Source organism: Ambystoma mexicanum, chromosome 3q (assembly GCF_040938575.1).
Source record: "Ambystoma mexicanum isolate Mex_15411 chromosome 3q, UKY_AmexF1_1, whole genome shotgun sequence".
Lineage (NCBI taxonomy): Eukaryota > Metazoa > Chordata > Amphibia > Caudata > Ambystomatidae > Ambystoma > Ambystoma mexicanum.
Genome location: NC_090926.1, coordinates 793,243,816 through 793,269,196, shown reverse-complemented (window position 1 = coordinate 793,269,196; position 25,381 = coordinate 793,243,816). Strand labels below are relative to the sequence as shown.

The following is a 25,381-nucleotide window of genomic DNA, read 5'->3' as shown; positions in this document are numbered from 1 at the left end:
TTGCAGCAGTGGAATGGCCGGAGCACAGTACGTTTGAACAATGGCAAATGAACGATACTGTCATTAGCAACGCCTTTATTTATGCAGGATGGAGACAACGCTGATAAAGAAATTCAGGAGCACGTCATTTAGAGTATTAGAAACCTTTGAAATGAGCCTGTACTTAAAATTAAAAAAACAATTCCCATTCCTCACCCAGCCATAAATGGTAGATTAAAAACAGCCTTATTAAATACTCGTTCTAACACGCTACAGAGGTGGCAGATCTGATTGTGAACCAAGACTGGACATAATGTCTTGGCTCAATGACCCAACAAATCATGCTGCCCTTCTGTCCATCCCTACAGGATAGAAATTCTTTAGCATGCAAGGTAGTGGCGGCGGTACCGCTATTATCCTGAGAGATACGTTTGAAGCACATATGTGCACCCAAGCTACACTAGAGAACCGCGAATATACCTTCATTAAATTAAGTATAGACCATAATATTACTATTCTTGTTCTTTACAGACCGCCAATTACCACACCTTCAATTGAAGAACAATTTCCCTAATAGGCGATTTTACCAAGACCTCCACATATACGCTAATTCTAGTTGATTTTAATTAGTGGGCTGATCACAAGAATAATCTTGAGGCTGACTGCCTGCCCTCCTGGCAATTGGGTTTTCCCTGCTAGTTAAGTACCTCACACACAAAGAGGGACATATCTTAGATTCAGTGTTTACTCACAATCTTCTTGCCACACCTTTGTTTATCTCTACCAGCCCCTAGACTGATCACTTTTTGATCACCGTTGCACTTTTACCAATGTGTAAAAAAGGTACCATTCATCCGAGGCTAGAAACGAAAGTTAGAAATATTTGCAGGGTCTCTCCCGAAACCTATGCAGATTTGGCTTGTCCATTGATAAAAAAAAATCTTGCTCCATCCAATGAGATGCATGTCCTTGGTGAACAAATAAATAAAATAAATACATGGTGCATTGAAATCCAACACAAATAGAATCTCATTGAGCTACAATTGACGCACCCTGTATGAATTCCCTTCATATGCGTAGCAATGTGGTCAATAATGACTGCCTGAATGTGCACCACAATCTAACTCCCGATTTTAGTTTTGAACAAATTCCAGAGGATGACTTGACAAATCGTGTCAAAAGTCCTTCTGTCTGCATTGGAGATGTGTGTCTGGCCAGCATCATCAAGGATGCTATTGGCTGCCCGGCCCCTCACATGACCAAGATAGTTAACTCTACATTTCTTATATCAGTGATGCCTCCTGTCCTTAAGGACGTATTGATTACACCAAACCTGAAAAAGGAAACCTTAGATCCCGGGGTTGTGTGTAATTACCGCCCTATAACCAACGTCCATTTTGTATTAAAAATCTTGGACAGGGCTGCATACCTACAGCTTCAGGATCATATAGATAAAGCAATATAGAGCACTTTACAGTCAGGTTTTATTGCTACGCATGCTACGGAAACGGATATGCTCGGCTTACTGACCTAGCTAACATTGTGGACTCCGGCCAGGTAGCTTTACCTCTTGGCAGCATTTGATCTTGTTTATCATGTCTTGCTGATCCAGAGGTTGGAAAAATTATTCTGAACCTGCCTTATCTTGGATGGCATATTTCTTGGGGTCAAGGATGGGCAGAGTGGCCTCTGATGGTTTCGAAGCATCTCCTGAATTGTTATCCTGTGTGGCTCCTCACGGGGTTTCTTTTCCCCCCTCCCTGTTTAACCTTCGACCTCCGGCATTAAATATACCAATTACGCAGACGATACCCAGGTGATCTTTCAGTTGATGCGTGACTTCGAGAAGGACACAAACATGATTAATCAGACATAAAACATGATTCAGGGATGAATGACCACCAACTCGTTGGCTTTAAAAAGACCAAACTGATGTTGGTAGGTTCCAGTCAATGTTTTAAAAAGTTAGAGGCTCGCTATAGCCAATTTAAAATTGCGGCCTGCATAATTCAAATAAGTCCCTGGGTGAAAACGCTTGGAGTCCATCTTGTTCGGGCTTAAACAATGTTACACAAATTAAAGCTTCCTGTGCCTACGAAACAAAATTGATTAGGCAGATTAAAACATATATATCATTGGCCAATCTATGGTGGCCACAGCACTTATAAATTCAAGAACTGACTACTGCAACCGTCGTCTTGCATTGATCTTCAAAAACAATATTAAAATGTTAGAGGTGGCCCAAAATGGTGCTCTCAGAGCCGTTTGTGGACTGGTGAGAAATGATCATGTTACCCAGGCTGTGAGATCCTTGCATTGGCTGCCGGCCACCACTGCATCTCCCATAAAATGTTATCCTTGACATATAAATGTCTTGCAGGGAAAGCACCCCTCTACCTGATCAAGATGCTACAGAATACCCCAGCCACATGCTTCCTTTGTTCTAAAAGACTTAATAAATTACACCAGCCAATACACGCGTTAAAGAACTTCGGGGGTACCAGTTTTGAAACTTTTGCCGATGGCCTCTGGAACTCCATCCCGCCCAAACTGAAAAATATCTCAGGCATTCCGAATTTAAAAAATGCTGTAAGACCTATCTTTTTAACTCCAAAGATTAGACTTCCCTCCATGGATTACCTGGATCTTGCATTCTTTTGACTCTGATCCTCCTCTTTCTTGTACTGTACGTATTGTCTCTTGTTATATTTGCGCACTAAGGCCTATGGGCTTGCTGCACATTATAAGAATGTTTTAATAATCCTACTCATATTGTCAATCTTTAAGAGTTTGGTGATATTTATGTCAAAAATATGGCCACTCTCCTAATGACCCCCGCCCCCATATCTCATCACATCTTTAGTTTTACATCAAAAGGAGTAAAAGGCCATCCAGCAAAGTAAATCAATTAAAATATATCTGTCTCCATGCTGCAATGCAAGGAAAGGAAACCACAGTTTATTTATTACATACAGCAACCTACATTGATTTATCATGAGTGACTATTTGAGAAGGTGACCACCTTGGTGAAAATACTTACATGTGCATATTATTTAAAGATTAAACAGTGTGGTTTACTCAGATGCTTGCAAGAGCATATACCTTAGCATTGAAGACTGATGGCAAGGTAGATCAGTGGGTTGAGTCCCATGTTCCAATCATGGTTGGATGCATGTGTATAATCCTTTTGGGGGTCAGTATAGTAGTTATCATGTTAAGTAATCACAGCACCTTTTGGTGACTTGTAGAGAGAACAAAAACTCTGCCACCATGCTCCTGTGAACACCTTATGTTGGCTAGGTATGCCAGTGAGGACCGGGGTTCACACTATGTAGTCACCATGCAGAGCACCCAGTGCCCAACAAACACTCCCCCGGCATACAAACGGAGGACTCAGCCAAGAGAAAGTTAGAACTGTCCTTTATTTTCCATAACAGACAGGGTTCATACAGGAAAAACAGAATTCTCCAGCAGTCACAGCTCCTGAGCCCGTGTCCGGGCCTTTTGTCGAGGTCTGATGTCACAAATCTAGGCTCTTCCCCCAAAAACCTTAGAGCATGCATGATTGGGTAGTTAGGGTGGTATTACCTATAGCAGGCACATATAGAGGTTATCTGACTGGCCCTTGTATGTCAGGTGGGTTTGCTTGAACCTTCCCCAGAAACTATTACATTGTTGCAGGGTTGCAGGATTACCATTGGCCCTTGCCCTTTGCCATCCACCCAGGATTTGTGCTCCCTGATTGGCTGGAGCTGATCTCCCCAGGCCTGGGACCCAGCTATGTTCTCAGCGCTCTGTTCACCTTCTCAAAGTGATGAGAAAGACTGTGTGTCCCCATTGTTGCCATCAGTATTACCACTTTGCCTTACAGGGTTGCAACGTTGTAAAACAACACATGTATCACTTTGTGTCTGTTTCGCTGAGAACAGTTCCTCTTCCCACTATGAGTAAATGGCCATTGTTCGGCTCGGCCGCACCACGTGGGTGAAGACAGCAAAACTGAGCTTTCTGTTCTGCAATTAGCGAGGATTTATTCTGCTATTTTGCAGGTGGCTCCTTGTCTATGAGGCTTAGGAATGTTCTTCTAGTCTCTGACCTTGGCTGTTAGTCCTGGTCTGGTGCCTCGTGCAGCCTAATTCTACTTTGCTTCGTCTCTCGTTTTGGAGGTTTGTGGCTTCATGTAATTCTACTATAGTTGTGTTATAATTTCTATATGTTTTTACTGTGCTATTCGTCTTGCATGTTAGCAGTATCTTGGTTCTTTCAGGTCCCTTATACAAACCTGTAGTTCCATATGGTAAGTTTAATAAGCGTCTGCAAGCTTGCTCTGCATTTCTTGTTTGCTTGCATTTCTGCATTTCGACTATTTATATGTGTGTGTGTGTGTGTGTGTGTGTGTGTGTGTGTGTGTATATATATATATATATATATTTATTTTTTTTTATTTTTGATATAGCTGAATAATTCAACTTTTCAAAATCACTGACAAAATAAAAAATAACAATTTCGTTTAACACAATATTATCAAACATAATACAGAAGGAGAAAGTTTGCAAATTAGAACACATAAAATGAGATAAAAAGAGATTAAAAAGGAGCAATTAAATGAAAAACTAAAATGGGTAACAAGCAAAACGAGGCCAAGGTATTGATAATTAGTTCTAAATTCAGAAACCACTCTATGCTATACTAGCAATATGACAAAATTAGGTATGTATCTCTTCAGGTAAAACAGCTTCTAAAAAATGTACCAAGGCCTTTATAACTGAGAATCTGACACTCTTGAATAAAATGCTCCATATCTCATCCTTTTCCATATACAAACTCAACAAATTGTTACAAAATTTCTCTCGAATAGCCTTTAGATTAGGGCACGACACAATTATGAGTTTCCTTTACAGTTTGATTCTCACAGAAGCGACAGAAGTTGAGGTCAGCACCAATAATTTTACGCCTGACCAGCACTTCTCTCGTCAACCATAAGTTTAGCCTCATCCGCAATAGTTTGTTACGAATGTTTGCAGATGGACATTTCAAAAGATAGCTAGCCACCTGTCCCAAACATTTTGTTCCAAAAAGGTTGGCATCAAAGTCTCTGTATGTCATACACAGATCGTAATTTGTGATCCAATCCCAGTAATAAAACTTTTTTTTTGCATGAACCGGATTTTCAATAAGGAGCTGGAAAGAGATGTTGGCTTCAACTAGGGTGTCCAAAACAAAATTTCGCCATTTTGAAGGAAAAGCAGCAGGGGAAACAGACAGATGGCGAGCTACCATGCTCAGAATGTTATTGTTGGCCAGTCCAAGGAGGCTTTTACGAAAAAAGGAGCACATTCTCCATTTGACTCTGCTATGCAGGGAGTTCAAACCCAGCTCGAACCGTAATATGGGCAGGGGCGAACAATTCGGAAGACACAAAACCCTTTTCCAAAAGGTAGCCTCCAATCTATTCCATGTGCTGTCATTCGAATATAACTTAGTTTCAGCACTGTAGAGTAGAATGGGAACAACCTTCTGCTCATAAAACATCAGAATATGTTTTAGAGTGAATTTCCCATACTTATGAGCAAGAATTTTGGCTTGGGATATCAGACTCAGTAATTTTGAGTATAACATATGCAGAGACTTGCCATCACAAACTGTGTTTTGAATAAAAACGCCCAGGTATTTGTATTCTGAGACAATTTCCATAGTTTCTTGTTGCAGAGACCATAACCCGTTGTAAATTTTACAATTACCAAGTGGCCTACAGACCAGGATCTGGGATTTGGACAAATTTACTGTTAGATAATTTGTCTCAGCATAATCTGATAAGGCAATTAGCAAATTCTGTAAGCCTCTAGGAGTCTGAGAAGACAATACCAGGTCATCGGCATAAAGCATCCATGGGATGCGCTGGCCACCCAACTCCGGAGCGTCAGCTGTGATTCCCAAGAATGAAAGACCCATATCAAGAATGAAAAGGTTGAACAGTATGGAAGCCAGTATACGTCCCTGCTTAAGTCCCACAAATGTCGGAAAAGAGGCAGACAAAAGGCCTTCGAGTGTAAGCCTGACTCTCATTGTGGTGTCCGTGTGTAAATGAATGATTAAGGCCAAGAGTGAGGATGGACAACCAAGTGCTTTTAACTTAGAAAAAAGAAGATCACGATTTATGGAGTCGAAAGCTGACTGGAAATCAATAAACGCAAAGTATAGAGTTTGCTTCCTGGAGGCATATTGAGACTTGAGCATATTGATGGTAATTATGTTGGGGATCATGCCGAGACCACTAACAAAACCAGATTGAACGGGGTCTCGTTTGAAATGATTCTTTGTCCAATCGTTCAGTTCTCTTAGAATGAGATGACAAAAAATCTTTCCCGAGACATCAAGTAATGAGATGGGTCTATAGCTGGCCGGGTCGGCACGGTCACCCTTCTTATAAATCGGAATGACAATTGATTGCTTCCATGATATCGGGATTTTTTGCGAGGTGTTGATCGATAAGATGTAAAATGTCAGCCCAGATATCCGGGAATTGCTTCAAATGCATATTTGAGAGGCCATCAGGGCCAGGTGCCCTAGAGTTGCTAACTTGATTGATGAAATATAAAATGTCTTCTTTCTCAAAGCATAGATGGAACGGGAGCTCAGATTTCAAAACAGGAGCAGAAGGATGTGCTCGAGGGATAGCGAATAAGTCGGAGTAATAGCGTACCCACATATCCTCTGACACATCATTTGTTTGAATGGCAACCTGGTGGCCTGATATTGCTCGATTGTATAATATGCCAAGACTTGGAAGAGTTTTTAGATGCCAAAGATGCTAACGTGTAACTTCCATCAGTTTGGAATAATTTGGTCTTCATACCTCTAGCCCAGTTCCTATAGTTAGTTTGTATGCGAGACAGGGCAGCCCAATGTAGGTCTGGAGGGAGCTTTAAGGCTTTCCTTTTTTCAGCCCGAACCATAGATTTTTTAGTCTGATTTCATGATCGGTAATGTGCAAATGCAGTGTTTGTCTCTGTTTGTGTTTAGTAGAGCTCGGTCGGAATAGCTGCATTAGATCATAATACACCATATCTGACGGAAAGTCATTCACAGCATTACTCTTTAATTCAGCATGATAGTGTAGCCTAAAGGCTTTCAAGGAGTTTTCAGACCACGTTAGGTGATTTCTAGCAGGATTTACCTCATAGGACCCCTTAAGATAGGACAGTTGAGCATTGGGTCTAGTCATATTCGAACAGCAGGTTGTGTGCAAAATGTTGTGATCACTCACTTCTGATTCAATAATGTTGAAAGATGTAACCATGTTTAGCATATGCACGTTGACATAGGTAAAATCAATGATCCCCTGACTACATGCATGATGCCAGGTAGGTCTAGGTGGAATATCCTGTGGAAAGGCACCATTTAACATGTAGAGATTGCGTGATTCAGTGAAGGTTAACCACATGTCAAGGCGTTTTTGCTCAGATTTAGAGTGAGGACCCAAACAGTGTAAGTTTAAATTACCCGCTAAGTAAATCAGATCTATACGCCCATCTAAGGTGATGATATCGAAGGCCTTGTTTATCGATTCCATAAAACAGTCATCAGAGATGCCCATAGGGTTCCAATAAATGTTAATTACGGCACATGAAAGGCTTACCCCCACAATTCTGGACATTTATACAAAATCATTTGGACAGAACCACGGGACGATTTTTAGGCCAGAAGACTGCTTGACAGCTGTTAACAAACCAGAGGTTGGACGTCCCAAGAGGTGCTTCACTGCTGGTACTAAACAAACATCAAAATTGTTCCAAGAAGGTGGACTGGACAACCAGGATTCTTGGAGCAAAATCACATCATGATCCGACAGATGCAAGGTACAATTGTTCAATAAGTGCCGATTTCCTCTAGAATTCCAGCTGACAAAGGAAAGATCTGATGTTAAGGGATTTGAAAGCTAACATTGCTTGCTCTGACAGTCACAACTGCAGGGTTGTGCAGATCGAACTTGGGACTTGTTTGAATGTTGGATCGGGAGCGCATCCTGCTGACGCATAGATGATCTATGTGATGCGTCGGGAGTAGGGTAAAGCCAACATCAACAAATTGGGACTTCACAGCCCAAATAGCATTTACCACTACCCTCGAATTGATCCAAAGATTTACAGAGGACCGATTTCATGGGTCTGCAAACTCAACAAGTTCTATGGTGCCAATATCATCGAGCTCAGGGATCTCACGAAAAATCGACAACACAGAGGCCCGACTAAGGTTATACTGTTTGGTAGGCAAAGGCTGACAGCTAAGGGTCAAAGAATGTACCGCCGGGCGCTTGAAACGCACGGAGGAGTGTTTCTGTTTAGCTGATGGTGGTAATTCATTTGGGATGGATAAGAAATATTACATGCTTTCGGCTGTGGGGCAGATTGAGAGGCGGTGGACGCCTCCAAAAACTTGCTTAACATTGTCTGCAGCAGTCTTTCTATGTCATCAGAAGTGACAAGGTTAGGGACGTTATCAGATTCTCCCTTCTGTGAAGGCGCCAGAGAACCAGCAAACGCTGCATCAGTCGAGACCGGCACACTGGCTTTCTTCAAGATCGGAACCACTGAGGGTGATGGTTTATGGGAAACCGCTGGTGCCGGCAATGCAAAAGTTAGATTTTTGGGGACAAATTTGGAGGACAGATATTCATCAACTGCCTTTCTTAACTCTGTGCGACGATTTTCTCCGTTTAGTAAGCTCTGAGTCATAGAGGCGTTAAAATTGAAACTATTTGCTGGTGGATTACAGGTGCTGGACTCATTAAAGGAGGGGCAGCTTGGTGTTGACTTGATGGAAGTTTTTTGAGACATCTGATGAGCCACACTTATCAATTTGCTCAAAGGGCTGTAAGCCATAACAGGATCAGTAGGAGCAGGACATGTCTTAGCTTTTTTTGCCTGCATTTGTTGGGAATATTTTCTTGTGATCGCTTGAGAGGCCAAAGCAGTGGGAGTAACTGAAGTTGAAAGCTTATTAATAAAGGCTTTAGTTTGAGAAGTGCGATTAGATACAGATTTGATATTTTTCGTTTTCTTTTTCTGATTAAACAAGGGAGTCTTTTTGGGAACGAATCCCCCCTTAACGGGAAGGGAGGTTTTTGCCTCAAAAAGAGAGTAAGTGGGTTTCTTCTGGAGGTCAGTTATTTCATGTGCATTATCCATGATGTCAATTATAGGATCAAGTATGAAGGGTATAGGCTGATAAGTTTGTATAGACGGGACAGCAAAAAGGGATGTCTGAGAAAGTACAGACTTTTTAGTAATTGGTACTGCTTCTGGGGGCTCAGGCTCTCAAGTCTATTTGAAATTATAAATTGGTTAGCAAGTAACTGGTCAAGCTGATTAGAATGAACTTCAGCCTTTATAACTAAAACTTCAAACATCTCAGCCAGTGCTAAAATGGCATTATTCATAGATGTGAGGGCAATGCTAGCGCTCACAGTCTGAGATTCAGTGCCACCAACATCAGTGGAGCATTTTGCAGCCACTTTTCTGGGGGTCGGAGCAGTAAAGGACAAGTTTGTGACAGAATTAACGGCACTAACATTTGTGAAAAGTGTAGGTGATTTAGACAGGTTTTCAGAGATGGTGTGAGGTGAAAAAGCCGAGGCATTTGTGTCTAATTCAATTACAGGTATGTCCTGCAGAACAGGACTGAGAGATGTTTTAGCAATGGATGTAACCCTTACTGATGAGACAGAACTATTAAGTGCATCAGAGGGCGGAACCGCAACACCAGTTAAAATATTTAAGATGATGCTATCAGTAAGGGAAACATTTTCTTTTGCAAAAGTAACTGAGGGGCCAGGCATTGTCACAGATTTTAAAGTTGCGCCGTTTGTGCCCTCTACCACAGCATCTTGGGGCATTTTTTGACCACTTATACCTTTCCCAAAAGTGCTGGTTTTCGTGGCAGGTCCATGCGAAGGGTCTTTTAAGTCCGTAGCTGCCAACACCGGATGTCCAAGGGTTGTAGCTGAAGGATTTCCAGTAGTTCGTGTGGTGTTTTCTACACGAGTAGAGTCCTTACAAAAGGAGCGAATGTCCATTCCTAGAAGAAGCTCAGCTCTGCTCTTTGTGGAACTTATGGCGCTTGTGCGCGGAGTAGAGCTAAGATGTGGTTTTTTTGTAGCTGCAGGAGAAAAGGTCTGGGATCTGCTCACAGCATTTGTGCTATGTAATGCAGTAACCGCCTGCATTCCGGCTTTCAAAGAGTTTATGCCTCGTTTCATGGATGAGAGAGAGTGAGATTTCGATCTCGGTGCTTAAAAGAGCGAAGTAAAACCTGTAATACTAAGGGAAACAAACCTTTGCCGCGACGAGCGCGGCGAAGCGGGACTTAGACTGGGACTTGCTCAGGTGCGCGCGCGGTTATATGGAGCCGCCCACAGAAGGTCACCTTCTGGTCGCTGTAGTGCAAATGTCACAAAAGATCCAAGTTCAGCGTGCACAAAACACGAAGAAATCACCAGCAACAGCGTGAGCGGGCAAAGCGGGACTTGCTCCGGTGCGTGCGCGAAAGCGGTTATATGGAGCCGCCCACAGAAGTTTACATGCAATGCCTTCTGGTCGCTGTATTGCAAATGTCACAAAAGATCCAAGTTCAGCGTGCACGAAGCACAAAACACGAAGAAATCACCAGCAAAAGCGTGAGCAGGCAAAGCAGGACTTAGACCGGGACTTGCTATATATATATATATATATATATATATATATATCATCTGTCTATCCTCTATCTACAGAACTGTTTAAGCATGTTCTTCGTGTGTGTCCATGTAACTTCGTGCACTGATAAAAGTTTGCTTCATGGCTAACGTTACTATGTCGTGGTGTCTCTAATGATGTCAGCACAGTCAGGCACCTTGATGTATGATCAGTGTCGGGGCACCTGTGTCCGTGATGACGTTAGCTGGATAAGGTTTGAATGCTTGAGAGAATATCTGTTTGCATATGCATTTGTCACTGGCCCTCCTGGAGGCTGTCCAAACAGTGTCTGGCATCTTACATCTTTGGCTCTTCGGCCTGTCTTGCTTATAGGGGTCAAGAGGGGCATTCCAGGGACCCTCTCTTCAGTCCCCCCTCTGGTCGACTTGTCAACCAAACATAGTCACTGTTATCTTCGTTATTCCTCCAAGATGTCCATAGAATTTTTCAAGGGTATCGAAACTTCATGTCTTGTAACTGCAATCTCCTTCTGGGTGCACCATACCCATTGGGACCAGTACTTCTTTTTTGTCCACAGGGTCATCGAATGTTATCTCAGTCTGGAACAGTGGGCACTCCATTATCTTTGTCCTTATTTTGTTTCTCTCCTCCACTATATTATCTTGTTTGTCGTTTGTATTTATATCCACTATAACCTTCATCCCTATTGTCCTCTGTCCTCTTGCAGCATTGTGTGATGCAATCTTTATCACACATAGTGCTACTAGTACTTCTATTAGTGTTCCTAGTAATACTTTTAGTCCTTTAGTCCGTCTGCCATCCTTGTTGGCATCGATGAAAATATATAAGGCAGACAGCTTTGATCTTTTCCTGTTCCTTTTGCCTCCTTCCTCCCTCTTGGCGTGCATTTTCGACAGTCCTTCTGTCAGTGGGCCATTTGCTTCATCGCTTACAGGCACGAATGTACAACAGGAACTCCCGATCTTGGCGCAATCTCCTCCTTCTGTTGTTGTGAGAAGGTCTAGAACATAACTATTCTGGAGAGCCATCAACCTTACTGCTCGGAGCTCTTCTTTTATTGCATTGCAGTCATTTACAGAAGGGTTTGTCTGCATCAGCTCTCATCTCGTAATCTGGAGCCATTTTCCGTTTGTCTGTACAGCTGGAACTTCTGACGCAAAGAACATCTCCGGCCTACTGAACAATCTACGTTCAGGTGGCGCGTCGTCCAGTGATGCTTCTGATGCTGATGAGAAGTAGTTCTCTCTTTTCACTTTACTCACTTATACTGACCTTTTTTCTTGCATTGTCCAACTTAGAGAAGTCATCTGTTTTGATGTCCTTCAGTGGTACTACTAGTGCTGGTGTATAGCTATGTACCAATGAACATAATCCTCCACGGTTGGGTGGCAGTTTCTCATACGCCTTGGATCCGCTTGCCCAATAGTGATCCATTAATACTGCCGTTCCAACCTTCCTTGCTGGATGCTTTTCTGTGTACTTGCACTCTTTGTTTTCTCTCAATAGTGAAACACTTGTGTATGAATGTGATAGAAATAAAATATCAATAACCCTTACTGCACCATCATTCTGGAAACATGATGCTAGTTTCTTCAGTGATATTATGGAAATTGGCCCAGCTTCATTATCCACCATGGTCAGTAACTTTGTACATGCATCCCTGTCCTTCTTGGCCATACACAATCATCTGTGGTCGTTCCCAACATCCTAGCTTTCCTCCTGATTTCCTTGAGGGCCCTTCTTAGGACATGGCAATTCTTTCAGCGTTATTTTTTGTTTCGTCTATCCTTTCTGTGGACCGTCAGTTAATGTATTGTGTAGCCTGGTATAGTTGCAGTTAATTGTTCACCAGGAAGTGTCCTTTATATACCTATCTTCATAGGGGAATGTTGTCTTGGACATCCATCTCAATGTTGTTGTTCTCCCTTGGAATCTTCCTCAGGTTGTAAACATGGACAGGTACCTAAGGCATTGTGCTCTTGCTGCTGGTATTTCAGTTGCTACCAACGTTCTGGTGGCACTCGTGGCATAGGGGATTACTGAGCAGACATTGCAGCCCTGTCCAGTGGTTTGTTTACCTACTTGTACCATGCGTTATCAGATACTAGAGCAGTATCAGTGAGATGGAGATCTACCCCACCCATGTCTGCATATGCACTGCATCTACCTCTTTTTTTGTGCTTACCTTTCCACCTGCTGAAGGTTGGGTGTGTTAGTAGGGGGATACAGCAGTATTGCTAGCAATATATGATACACGCCTAAAGATGAGGGGAAAAAATACTACATGAGAAGACACCAGACATAATAATCATTATTTTAATAATGCCCTCCATCACTTACACCTTGTGTAGTTTGTTGATATCAGTTATCCGCCTGAAATGCGCAAAAACCAGTGTTACTGTGTTCGTATTTTATCAATTCACCCTACGTGAATGAAATAGACGCCATTGCATAGCTGTTTCCACACAGCTTTTATTCTGGGGTCTTGGAGTACTGATATATTTCCTCTTTCCATGTGTGGATTTACTTGGGACAAATAAGCTATGAAGACACAGAAATATACATTCGGATGGTGTCGCCTTGTGCTATTGGACCTCCTGACAAATTGGACAAATTGGCCTTGGAAGGTTTCGGATGAGGATCACGGGGAAGCATGAAGCAATGCTAACAATGCAGTAATAACAGTCGCACCTTCATGATGAATGCTGTCAGTGTGCAAAAAGAAAAATCATAAACCGTGTACCCTCACTCTAGATGTTTAGGAAGCTCTTTCCCTATATTTCCTGCTCTGGAACGAATCGTAGGGTGTGTCCTGCGGGGTTGAGATTGTTTGCAGCAATTAATCTTTTTTTGCTTGTGAATCATTGGCCCTTTCGTTGTTGGTGCTAGGAGAGGCCACCGCTTTTGTAGGGCTTGATGTATCCTAGGTGATTCAAGTATTTTTCTCTGCCACTTTCACTGCTTAATCAGTGACTTACTCCTTGGTGTAAGGTCTAGTAAAACGTGGCTTTTGTGTAAAGTTCCTTAGTAGAACTTTGTCCCCCGGATACAACGGTGGCTGCTTTAAAAAGTCCTCTGTCATTGTTCTCTTCTCTTGCTTCAGGCCTCTCCTGTTGTCCCTGCAGTTGACGAGAAATAAAAGGCACTGGCCATCAAGGAAGGCAGTGTATTCGTACATTACCTGACCCAATACTTATTTCTTTTCCCTGTTTTTTAATGCCCTAGTCGGAGGAGCCAGGGGAAGTCACATTTACAGTCCTGTCACCACATCATGTGGGGCTAAATGGTGGTCGGACCCTGGTTTATTTGCGCAACGCGAATAGTGCTAATGGAAGACAGTGAAGCCAACTCTTATTGAGGTTTTTTTTAAAATGTTGGCGGTGCCTTCCTTGAGCAGTCCGTTCAGGGGCTCAAACATCCCATTTGCTTGCGGGTGATGTGCACTAGCGAATTTGTGTTGTATTCGCAACAAGCTTGTGATGTGCTGAAACATCTCATTGGCGAAGTGAGGGCCATTGTCAGACCGCAGAACCTCACGCACTCCCTATCGTGGGAAGATTTCTCAAACCAGGAATTTCGCCGCTCTAAGGGCATCAGAATGAGAATAAGGACTGGTTCGATCCATTGGGAAAACGGGCACACAACCACTATCATGTAGCTGTAGCCCTGGCATACTTGGAGCATGTCAACCTAGTCGACGTGGAGGTGCTGGAATTGACCTATTGGGCAAGGTATGGCTTATCTCGCTACCCTTAATGTGTGACCTGTCTCTGTCCAACCAACAGCAGTTTGCGTTCTTAGACTTGTATTAACCTTTCCACCACAAGTTACATGGTTTTAGAGCAGAGATATATAGATTTACTCGCACAATGTCCCTGCCTTTCTTTCATTGTATCGGTGTACCCGTACAGTATGTTTTTTCCACTATAAATCCAGACCTATCTGGACTGGATGGATTGCTCACATTGAAAAACTTGAGTTGCGTGCATTGTTTTCCTGACAAGGTGCAGAGCACAATTAAACTGATGTTTTGCAGTTTTAATGATCTGAGATGTAACAATCGCCATGTAGCGCCTATCAAGCTAAAGCGGAGATCGAACCATCCCTTAATGTCAAGTCTGAGTGGTGCATCCTCAGTTATGCATTTATCTGCATTTTGCCATTCCTAGTTTTGAATTTCTCTTATAAATGCAGATCTGTAAGTGATGGAATGCAAGAAAAGAAGAGGGAGCTGGTTGCCCTATACATATGTGATTCCGGGACAAATTGTGTTGACAGTAAAGCTTGCTGTGGGTTGGATATATTATCAATAAAGCTTGCTTGTTTTTTTATTGTTTTTTTTATTTGGAACAGGCAGGCAACATTTTCTTTGTTTGCATTATGTGGATAACATGCAGCTCTGAACAATTTTAAAAGCATTACAATTGACCTCTTGTTTAACAAATTAGCCATTCAGTTACTGTGAGCCAGGTTTTAAGCTTTAAAATTTTAAAATGCACATTGCCCATTGCGGTTGTTGTGGAAGAAATGACCACTGCCATTCCGGTGGATTGTTAAGCACCTTATTAGAAAAAAGCAAGCAACAGGACAAAACAAACCAATGGTGTTACGAGACCTCGACACAAGTGAGAATCTCCTCCTGCCCCTCTCTGTGCACCAAACACATGCATTTCAATTGAAGGTGAGGTCCAGGCGGGGCAAGGAATCGTACTGAAACAATGTTACAATCGGGGCACAAAGCCACTCTATTCTAGTCTTTGATACCAGCTGCGTTCTCACATGTATGAAAGGGTTATCAGGAAGGACAGCATAAAGTGATACATTTAGTGGAGCTAAATATACTCCTCCAAGTTTCACACATGGTCTGACGCAGGCGAGCACGCTTAAGTATGATGACTTTGTTTGCCTGAGCCGCTTTACCTAAGAAAGCGGGAGCCTATGACCCGCTTACATATGCCAAAAAGGAAACCCGAGATATGTGAAAGCGAACTTCGCTACACACTAGGCAGAGAGACTTCAGCGCAAGGACATGTGCAGTAAATCCCAAAACTGTGAGACTAAAAATACTATACTGAGGAAACAAAATATAAGATCACAAAGACACAGAAAATGGATAGTAAGAGTGCATGTTTATTTATGCATGGCAATAGTCACTAATCACTATCAAGCAATCGGCACTCTCTAGCAAGGAGTGCTTTAGCAAACCCAACCCTCCCAACTGCTCTACCAAACTACTCACTCTCACTCTCTGAGACTGAGCAGAACAGCAAATCTACTGTTATACAGAATAGCATTGTACCCATGATGCATTTTGCATTTACATCCGTAGACAGCAGTCTATGGCAACCTACTTGCTTACATACATAATTTCAGCATAGCCGTGGACTGTACTGGGATATGCTAACATTCCTGTCTTTCTCGCATTGAGACAGAAAGACTCTCTGCAGAACGAAAACAAAAGCAGTCAAGGCTATGGGCCTCATTACGACCCAGGCGGTAAGTTACCGCCTGGGCCGTGACTTTACCACCATGGTGTAAACTACGTTTACACCATGGTGGTTGGCGGACTTACCGCCCCATTCCGACCTTGGCGGGGCGGTAAGTCCCCAATCCCCATTTACCCTTCCCCATTCCCATTTTTGCCCCATAGGGCATAATGGGAGTGGGGAAGGCGTTAATTACGCCACCGTAAATTACGGTGGCGTAATTAACTCCATGGTCCCTTAGCGGCATGGATTTTAACACCCGCTAAAATCGGGTGTTAAAACCTCCATGGCGCTAGGGGAACTCGGAATTGGCGGTAAGGGGTCGGCGCAGCTAACGCTGGCGTTAACCCCTTACCGCCAGGGTCGTAATGAGGCCCTATATCTAACAGTCTGCCAAGGGACAGAATAGTTTATGAAAACCTCTTCACACACTGTTTAACTGCAAACACATTTGCCGCACTCAGCTAAAGCCTGATTCATAATGGACAAGAAATATATCCAATTCTACCGCTTTGAAACACAGAATGTGCGGTATACAAAATAACAAACTAAACCTATTCTTTTACATGGCTATCGGCAAATATCGATCTCGGCAAATATCGATCCATAATATCTCAAAACAAACTATAGTGCTAAACATAGCTTATACTAAATGGATGGATGAATAGATTAGCCCACGCTAACTTATCATAGAAAAATGCAGATTAACCAGTTTGCAGTGCATACTCAATATTATAATGCTGCGGTATGCTAGGGGAGTACATACACCTTTTCAGTTCCAGCCTTTGCCCCACACAGTTATCAAACCCAGCATTAGCACTTTTCCTGAAGAATTGGAATTTTGTATGGTTAGAGCCACTCTGTGCTCCAGATAAAAGTGGGAGTATTGTACTCACAATTTTTTGAAGTTGGCAGTAACATGATTTTTTACCAGAGTACAAATGCACGTCCCATTCTCAAAGTGAGTATTTTATAAGAGTAATAATATTTTTTTACGAAATGTTTGTAATAACTATTTCTTTACACCTAATTATTCATGCACATTAATAGATGCATGTTTACCTCTCCTGATCAGCCAATAATGGCAGCTTCTTGCTATGGCACTATGTATGATACTGTCCCAAACGTATCCATGGAACTATGTGGCTGAAAGCAGTGGGACAAGCTCTTATGAGACAGTTTCGTATTTTTTTTGGGCGTATTTGTACTCCATACTTTTTCTTTTTTGGGAGTATTAGGGAGTAAAAGTAGCCGATGCACCGCTTATCTGTAGGGCTGGTCAGCCACTGAAGTCTAAATTGTCCCCATGGCACATTTACCATTAATTGATTCATGCTGCACAGCCCGTATCTGACAATAGGACTGTAAAATCACATCTCTCAAGAATGAAACTAATTTATAGTTTGACGGGAAGCCCAGTAGTGTTGGCTCTAGTCCCATCTTGTGCCTTTTTAGAAACCAGACTTGCTGAAGACCAACAATAGTGCAAACTTGGAATGGTGGACACACACTTCCTCCCCTTGCTTATCCACCATCTGAAGGAACCAGACATCCTAGGATGCACTGCCACGTGCTGACAAACGTTGAGGAAGAACGGATGGAAAACAGGGGTGTTGCTTATACACGAGTGGGTAGGGTTGGGTTAGGTCGATGGGTAAGAGAGGCAAAAGGAGCATTGCAGGACGAAGTTGATTACCTGGTGAGGATAAGATGTTTCCCTTGGAGACTCATGATGATTTGACCATCTTGCTTTTTGCTCCACTTGTAGGTTCTAGGGTCCACCTGTCGTTTTCCAGTTCCTAGCAAAAATGGCAGGTGATATAACTGAGACGGGAGAACTTTATTCACCTTATGTAAGTATCAAAAATTAACATTCATGTTCTTGTACTTTTGTTCTTACTTATTGTAAATTTTGCCTCAACTGTTAGAATGATAAAATGTTGATTTTTGGACAAATTATCATTGTCAAAAATTACAAATCGTTAGTTCTGCATAAAAAGCACACACCAGTCTTCTGGTGAAATTGTTTGATCATCCATGCAATAATTCTCCGAACAAAAACATGCTCCATTGAAGTTGTGCTCTCAGCATCCCTTTCTTTGGCGGACGCCCAGTTCTAACCTCAGCAATTTCACACAGAAGCTCAAACTATTGTGGATTAAAATTTCTTCTGTTAGACTGGCATCTCCCAGAGATACTTAACAATTCCAGATGGTCTTCATCTTTTTTGGGTCTTATTATTAAGCTGTAGTTGACATTACCCTTATGACCTTGTCCTCTCCCAAGCTTTGTATATATGAGCAGAACATTTTGTTCCCATCTCTCCCTCTCTCCACCTCAGCTTGGCTATGGCCTTTCATGGTAAATTTATCCATTTAAGGCTGAGGAAGAGCCTTTTGCACAGTAAAAGGGGGAGTGCTGTTGATGGTTTGGTGCAGAAGAGGACTGCTTGCCTGGGATATTTCTGTGTTAATGTTAGTTTCTTACTGGGCTTGATGACCGTTGTAATTCGCAGTGGCATCCTCATTCTTTTTACTGTCACTACCCTGATATCTCTTTCAAACTCTGCCCTCCCCCCGCCTTTCTCCTCTTTCCCCCTAGCTGCCTTGAAGTAGGCTGAGGCAGCTTTATTTACTTTAACAATTGTCTAATGCAAAAACCGAACTCCAGAGGGTAGCACAGCATAATACAACATATATGAAATGCAATAAAAAGTTAGCCTTGGGCGTCCTCTATGTAATCTACATTCATACATGCATTTAACAGGGTGTCCGGGGGACTGATCATGTACAGCTCAATGATCTAGTTGATTATTCTGTAATAAAATGATTTAGTCATGCCATACCTATACATATGTGCACATTTGGCACCAGTCCAGGAGGGGGGTTGTAGATCTTTAATAATTCAGAGACATTGCCATTGTAGGAATTCCCAATCAATTGCCACTTAATCCTGAACTAGGTAGCTATTTTTCCTTCCATGTTTGTTTATGTTGCACATGACCCCATCACTAACTTTAGTTTCAAGGTAGCACTTTTAGGGTACTCTTACCTTATTTGCACATTAGTTCAAAGGTAAACATCTGGCAGCGATGACCTAATGAGCCTGGTAAAGGCAACCAGTTTGAAGTTCAGCCTGGCAGAATTTAAGTCCAAAAAGTGATAACCAAGGAGTAAACTAAGTAAAGGGATAAGGGTTAGTTTAAACACACATAGTGTTCACATTTTATTTCCAAAACGTGTCTACAAATTTAGTTTAGTAGGAAGTGGATATGGAGCAGAAACCATCCTTTTAAAAAAACAGCTTCATTTGAAAAGCATCTACTTGAGAACGAAGTACACCAAACGAATTCAATTATAAATATAGCCTGTCAACCTTTCAAAGGTACACTTTTGAACAGTCTTCATTTTAGAAGGCTCGGCCAGTCAACAATTGGACATGGAACCACTTCTTCCGTCACCCAATTTCCTGTTATGGTTGATGCCAGATAGGCAGGGGCTACGTGAAGATTCAGAACATGTCTCTCCTTGAAGAACCTTGGTAGTTTATTTTTTCCCTTAGTCCAAAACTCTTATTTTTATTTTAGCTCTTTACTTTATCCTTCTATAATTACATGTGCACAATGTAGTAGCTGTCCTCTGTATGTAACGAGCACGTAGGGATGCCACAGTATTGTTTTTTTTACGGTATGATAACCTTCCTGTGAAATTACAGTATAGTGTGGTTATCGCAGTATAACGCACACACGTGTTGAGCCATTATCTTAAATAATATTTTTCCAGGGAAAGTCACACATTTTCACCAAGACACAAGAAGTTGCTATAGTTCTTCTTACATACATTTATTTTACTTTAACTCAGCAGAGGGGGGGATCCTGGCGCTCCAACGTAACTTTGTCATACAATATACAACCTTTTATAGAAGTTTAGGGATGTAGGAGGTCAAGAAATGTGGAGTGTCAGTCAGCCAAAAAGCAAGACATCGACCTGCAAGTGTTGTCGTAGAAGTCACTTATGTCTCAGTCGCACTAATGGTATTTAGACCAATCAATATTAAGAAAAAGAATCTCAAATGATGTAAAATACTGTCATGCCATACAAAGTAGATAACAATTGTACCTATAAGGTCATGCCACAGTAATAAATGACTAGACTGACTGTACCAAAATGCTATTCTAGTGACTTTCACATAACACATATGCCGAAGAAAAACCAAGCGCACAGCCCCTACCCAGGGATTTGAAAAAGTACATTTAATGTCATTATATGTTGGCTCGCATCTGTGGGGAGGGGGCTCATGTGAGCATTTGGGCGATGGAAGTCTTGAAAATAGCAGCTTTAGTTTTACTGTGTTAGTGCAAGTAATCCTTCTGCATGTGCACAGATACAGTAAAACCTTAATGCCGCCAGTTTCAGGAAGGGCTTCCCTCCTCAACTCTCATATTTGCCCCTTCCAGGGGTGCACCTAGGGTAACATTTCAGGTTTGGGGGGCTAAACCTTCAAAAGTTGGTGGAGGCGCTAACTTCAGAGAATGTGTGGGAGTGGCAAACATACTTGTGTGGGGACATCTAACTTCTTTACACATTCCAATGAGACTGTTCTGGTGAAGCTTGAAGGTTAAAAGCTGTTAACTCTGCCCTTTACCTCTGAAAGCACCCACTTAAGGACTGCTGTGAGTACGAGCTTTCTCCTATGCTGCCACTACAATTCCAATCACTCCCCTGGCATGCAAGTGCTAACCCCACATCACAATTTCAATTGCCTAAAAATGTATGTATGCATGCATGCGAATGCAGGTGCTAACGGTGAAATGAGTTACATTGGTAATTGCAGCCCCTTTGTCTGTTGGTCCGGCCACGGCTCTGTAGGTCAGCCAGGTCGAGTCAATAGCCCAACATGTTGGGGGGTGGAGGCTTGGCTAGAGCCCGATCAGCTCAATGATGTTGCGCCACTGCAGAACATAACATACAGAGTAAACTGCAATACCGCTAAAGGTACGGCCACAACATGCTTTGTACCACCATTGCCTAGTCCATACCAAGACCTACTGGTTTTCCAGTAGAATGCACTATGGCATATATAGCATTCATAATAACAGAGCAATTGTCCAATTAAAAGACAGTTCTAAGGCCGCAGAGTAAATGGCTGCGTTCTATTTGCTCGGGTGAAGTGTGCTGTGTTGCTCTTAATGTTTCTTTTAGTTTTGCGAGGGGTTTCAAATAGTTGTCAGTCAATTGAAGGGCAGTGTTTTAAGTGGGATAATAAATCGAGGGGGTGCTCTAACGCATCACAAAGCAATATTTGAGGGTGCCCATAAAGTGTCTAGTGCAGTATCAAATCCAATATATGTCTCAATTCGACAGACAAAGGGGCTGTAATTACTAACATAATAGCCCTACATTAGAAATACCAGCATCTTTACATGCTCTGTAGATGGGACATTAGCCCCAAAATTAGATGGGGGTTGGGTGGACAGTCAAATTAGGGGGCCTGCAAACCACGATCGAAAAGGGGTGGGGGAGTAATAGTGCAGGGTCATTACGAAATGCATTTTTCTGGAGAAATGCGTGCATACTATTTAAAATAACCGCAACTTTGGCACCTATTTTCCCAGTTCAATTGGGAGCCAAAATTCTAAAAACAGCACCCAATGTGTTAGTCAAAATAGACTTGTTTGAATCTGAGAACTATGCCTCTGCAATGCAAAAAATATGCACATTTAAATCCGATAGTTAAGACTTTAACAAAAAAATCATTTTTAGCTTGTGGAACAATTATTTAATAAGAACTTATTCTTTGTTCCATGAGATTTAATTTTCTATTGATTAAAACAATCAGGTCAACAATGGCACACCTGATGGACTATTCCAAAGGCTAGTAAACTGTGTAATGTTGCCCTGGAATGCCTGGGTAACAGTCCACTAAGTTGAACTTCTGTATAATATCATTTATTTTATCGATTATTAAACACTCTGGTCCTATCATCCCTACTACGGTATCTTTGCGTTAAGTATGCAGTCCTTCGCTGCGAAAGCCAGGAGAGTCTTTGCATCATTGGAGCAGCACTTTAAACTCAATGCAGTGTGGCTGTGGGCTGAATCCTCCACACTCGCTGAGCCCCAGAAAATGCTATAAGCGCACAAAACGCCAATGCGTTTGGGCTATTGAAAGTCTGTTCTGTATCGCCAGGGATTTACAAGATACATTTAAAATCGCACCATCATATGCTCGGTGGTAATAAGATATCCCTCAGCGTGCACACATGAACCAGGTACTCAAAAGATTGCAGGTTTTTGCCATCCTACTAATCCAGGCGTTCACACGATTGGCCATGTCTTCTTATCATCTGGCAGATATCCCATTACATTGCTATGCACAAAAACCTATTGCAAGCATATGCCAGGGATACTCTCTGCCAGGTATTTCCACAATATGCCCAGCTACTCCTGCTTTATACACAGTATTGGCATTGCATGGCTAGGGACAGGCACCATTTGCACATTATTTGAATCTCATGGCTGCGCTTTCACATAATTTGCCGCCACCATGTCCCTATCTCTCCCGCTAACTGGCATCCGAGAGAAGTGCAGTGCTCCTGATTTCACCCCCTACCATGCCTCCTAAAACGGAGACTACACACACACTTGGCTTTGCAGGCGGGGGAGCAGAAATTGCTCCCCATTTATTAATTTTATGTTGAATGCAGGAGATTACTAGCAGAAAGCTGGATCCTGACTTTCTCTCGCAGAAGGCTTTCTCTCGCAGAAGGCTGCCTCTGCCTGTCTCATCCCCCCCCCCTTTTCCCACCCCACACTCCTCGCGCCTATTCCTGTTTGAGACGAGGATAGGAATTATAAGGCTGTTTTATTAATGGTGCACTCATTTGGATACCAGGATCTTAATACCTGTTGCTGGTTTGTAACTGGGGTTGGCAAACACGGCTGGGAAGGGGGAAAGGGAGGGTAGGTAGGGGTACGTTACCTGCTGCTGCACGTAGGTAGGTCTATAGGCCCCTGCAGGTGCTGCCATTGCACCTGGGATCGTCAAGGAGCAGGCCACAACTCTGACACTCAACAACCCAGTGCAGGTCCAGTGGGCCTTCGCTCCAGAGTCCAGGAGGGAGCTGTCTGAAGTAACTCTGCTGTCCTCTCCGTCTACTAGCTGGCTTGGCTTTTCAGAGTTCTTCTTGGGACCTCATGGTGACTGACATCATGCTGTGTTGATAGAAACCGCTTTTTTTAACCTCCTCTCTGCTGCAGGTAGTACTATTGTCGCTATGTCTGCCTGTGCCTGGTCCCACTCTCGTCCCTTCATCACCTAGTATGTTTCATTTAATTCAACATTAATTGTTTTGTTTAGGCAACCAGCCCAGGTGCTGCCTCTGCTCTCCCTTATTGCCTACTTTGTATGTTATTTTGAAATGACACACTTGCAACGTTTGTCAATATATAGAATACATTGTAGGTCATTACGACCTTGGAGGTAGCCATGCCGCTATTTGCGGTATGGCTACCCCCATTCCGGGTACCGGGTCTGGGTTCCTGGAATGGGGAAACACCGGACCATTTCGACCTTGGAGGGCCCGGTATTTCCCCATTCCAGGAACCCATCCCCATTCGAGCCCCCATAGGGCTCAATGGGAATGGGGAGCATGACAACAACGGGCTCGTTAACAACGGGCCCATTGTTAGCATGCTGAACCGCTCGCGGGACCCGCTAAGGACGCCTGGGTCCCGCGAGCGGAACTTGTAATGAGGCTGTGGGGGTTAACAGGGCCTGCAGCTCTACCGGCCCCATTAACTCCCTAGCGCCAGGATCGGAATGACCCCCATTGTATCTGGAGCCTGTCTGATGTTTTTTCTCCACCCTCTTCCATTCCGTAAGTAACTATTTACCATTAAAATCCAAGGAAACAGTAGGGTTGGGTATTTCCCTTGTGGCACTTTTTTTGCCTTGGGTATAAGACTGGTTTCAGTCTTGCCCTTCAAATGGTTATCAATAGCCTAACCCACAAAGCATTCTCTACAGGGGAACTGCCATGATTTTGTTTTATATATTAAAACATTGTATTAATGTCAGGGCAGGTCCATCAGCACCATATAGTCTGCACTGAAGGGAACATACAGTTCATGGTAAACAATCTGGATAAAATAATACATTTCAATTGACTTCCTTCAATGGCTCTTTAATTTTTCATTCTTTTATCAGGCCTGTTCAGCAAATTCCTTTCATGCAGAAATAAAACCAGTTTTAAAATAAACACTCTAAAAATAGGATGGAAATTCATAAAAAGTTCAACAAAAAGGTGTGACCATTTAACAAAATCATGGGATCTGATACTAAAGAGCACATGAGGACTGCAGAAGCGAGAAGTACAAAATGAGGAAAGAAAGGGGGAGTGAATCGGATGAAAAGGAAAGATTGCCAGGCTGTTTGATTGAAGGCATGAGTCTGCCTACTGCTTATAGCATCAGTATTCCGATTCCGGTCTGCAGACCTCTGAGGAAACGCATGGCTCTCACGACCACAATAAAAAGACTGATGCACAAAAATGTGAATCGCTTCACCCAAGCAAAATGCAGAGACACGGTGGGCAGGCGCACAACATGTTGTTCAGACTTGAAACCGGTTACTGTCATTGGGGTTGAGGCAGAGAGTGAGCGACCCTGGCGAGGACGGCCTTTGGCAGTCGGCCCTCTCCAGCCTCTGCATTTTGTAAGCGATTGTCACTTATTGATCCGGCATTCGGTATACCTCTATGGGCTTGCATAATCTTTGGTCATGTCTTCCTCTTCATTGTTTCAAGGTGGTGTTCAGCTGAACGAGAGTTCCGTATTTCAACCCCATTACTTGCTATTACCCCAGCCCCTGACCTTGACATAAACTGCCCTATCTAAATACTTTTGGGAATAATAGCTACTACTGCAGTTGCCCTCAAGTGCTTCTTCCGAACGGGAAGATATAAACCTTTGCTATTAAAATGCACCCCAAAATTCCAACTTTGTGTTTATGTAGAAGTATGCTTTTCATCTTCTTTCTGCGTTTATGGAGACGATCACAAGCTTTGTTTTTATTTTCAGTAATTTGGAGCTTATTTTCTTTGCAATATCCCTATGTTGCGTACGGGAGCTTCTCCTAAATTTTCGGATTCTGACACGTAGCGCTAAATTGCTAATTTGGCCTACATTCCATGGACTCTGCCAT

General features: G+C 42.7%; 1 protein-coding gene across 1 annotated transcript in view; it reads left to right on the top strand.

Moving 5' to 3' along the window:
• TMEM104 (transmembrane protein 104) overlaps positions 1-25,381 on the top strand; it is a 529,892-nt gene that overhangs the window by 6,829 nt on the left and 497,682 nt on the right. Inside the window, exon 2 of the mRNA XM_069654861.1 lies at positions 17,946-18,030. Within this exon, the coding sequence (XP_069510962.1) occupies positions 17,986-18,030 (45 nt within the window). The 5' untranslated portion in view covers positions 17,946-17,985. The remainder of the gene's footprint in view (positions 1-17,945; positions 18,031-25,381) is intronic.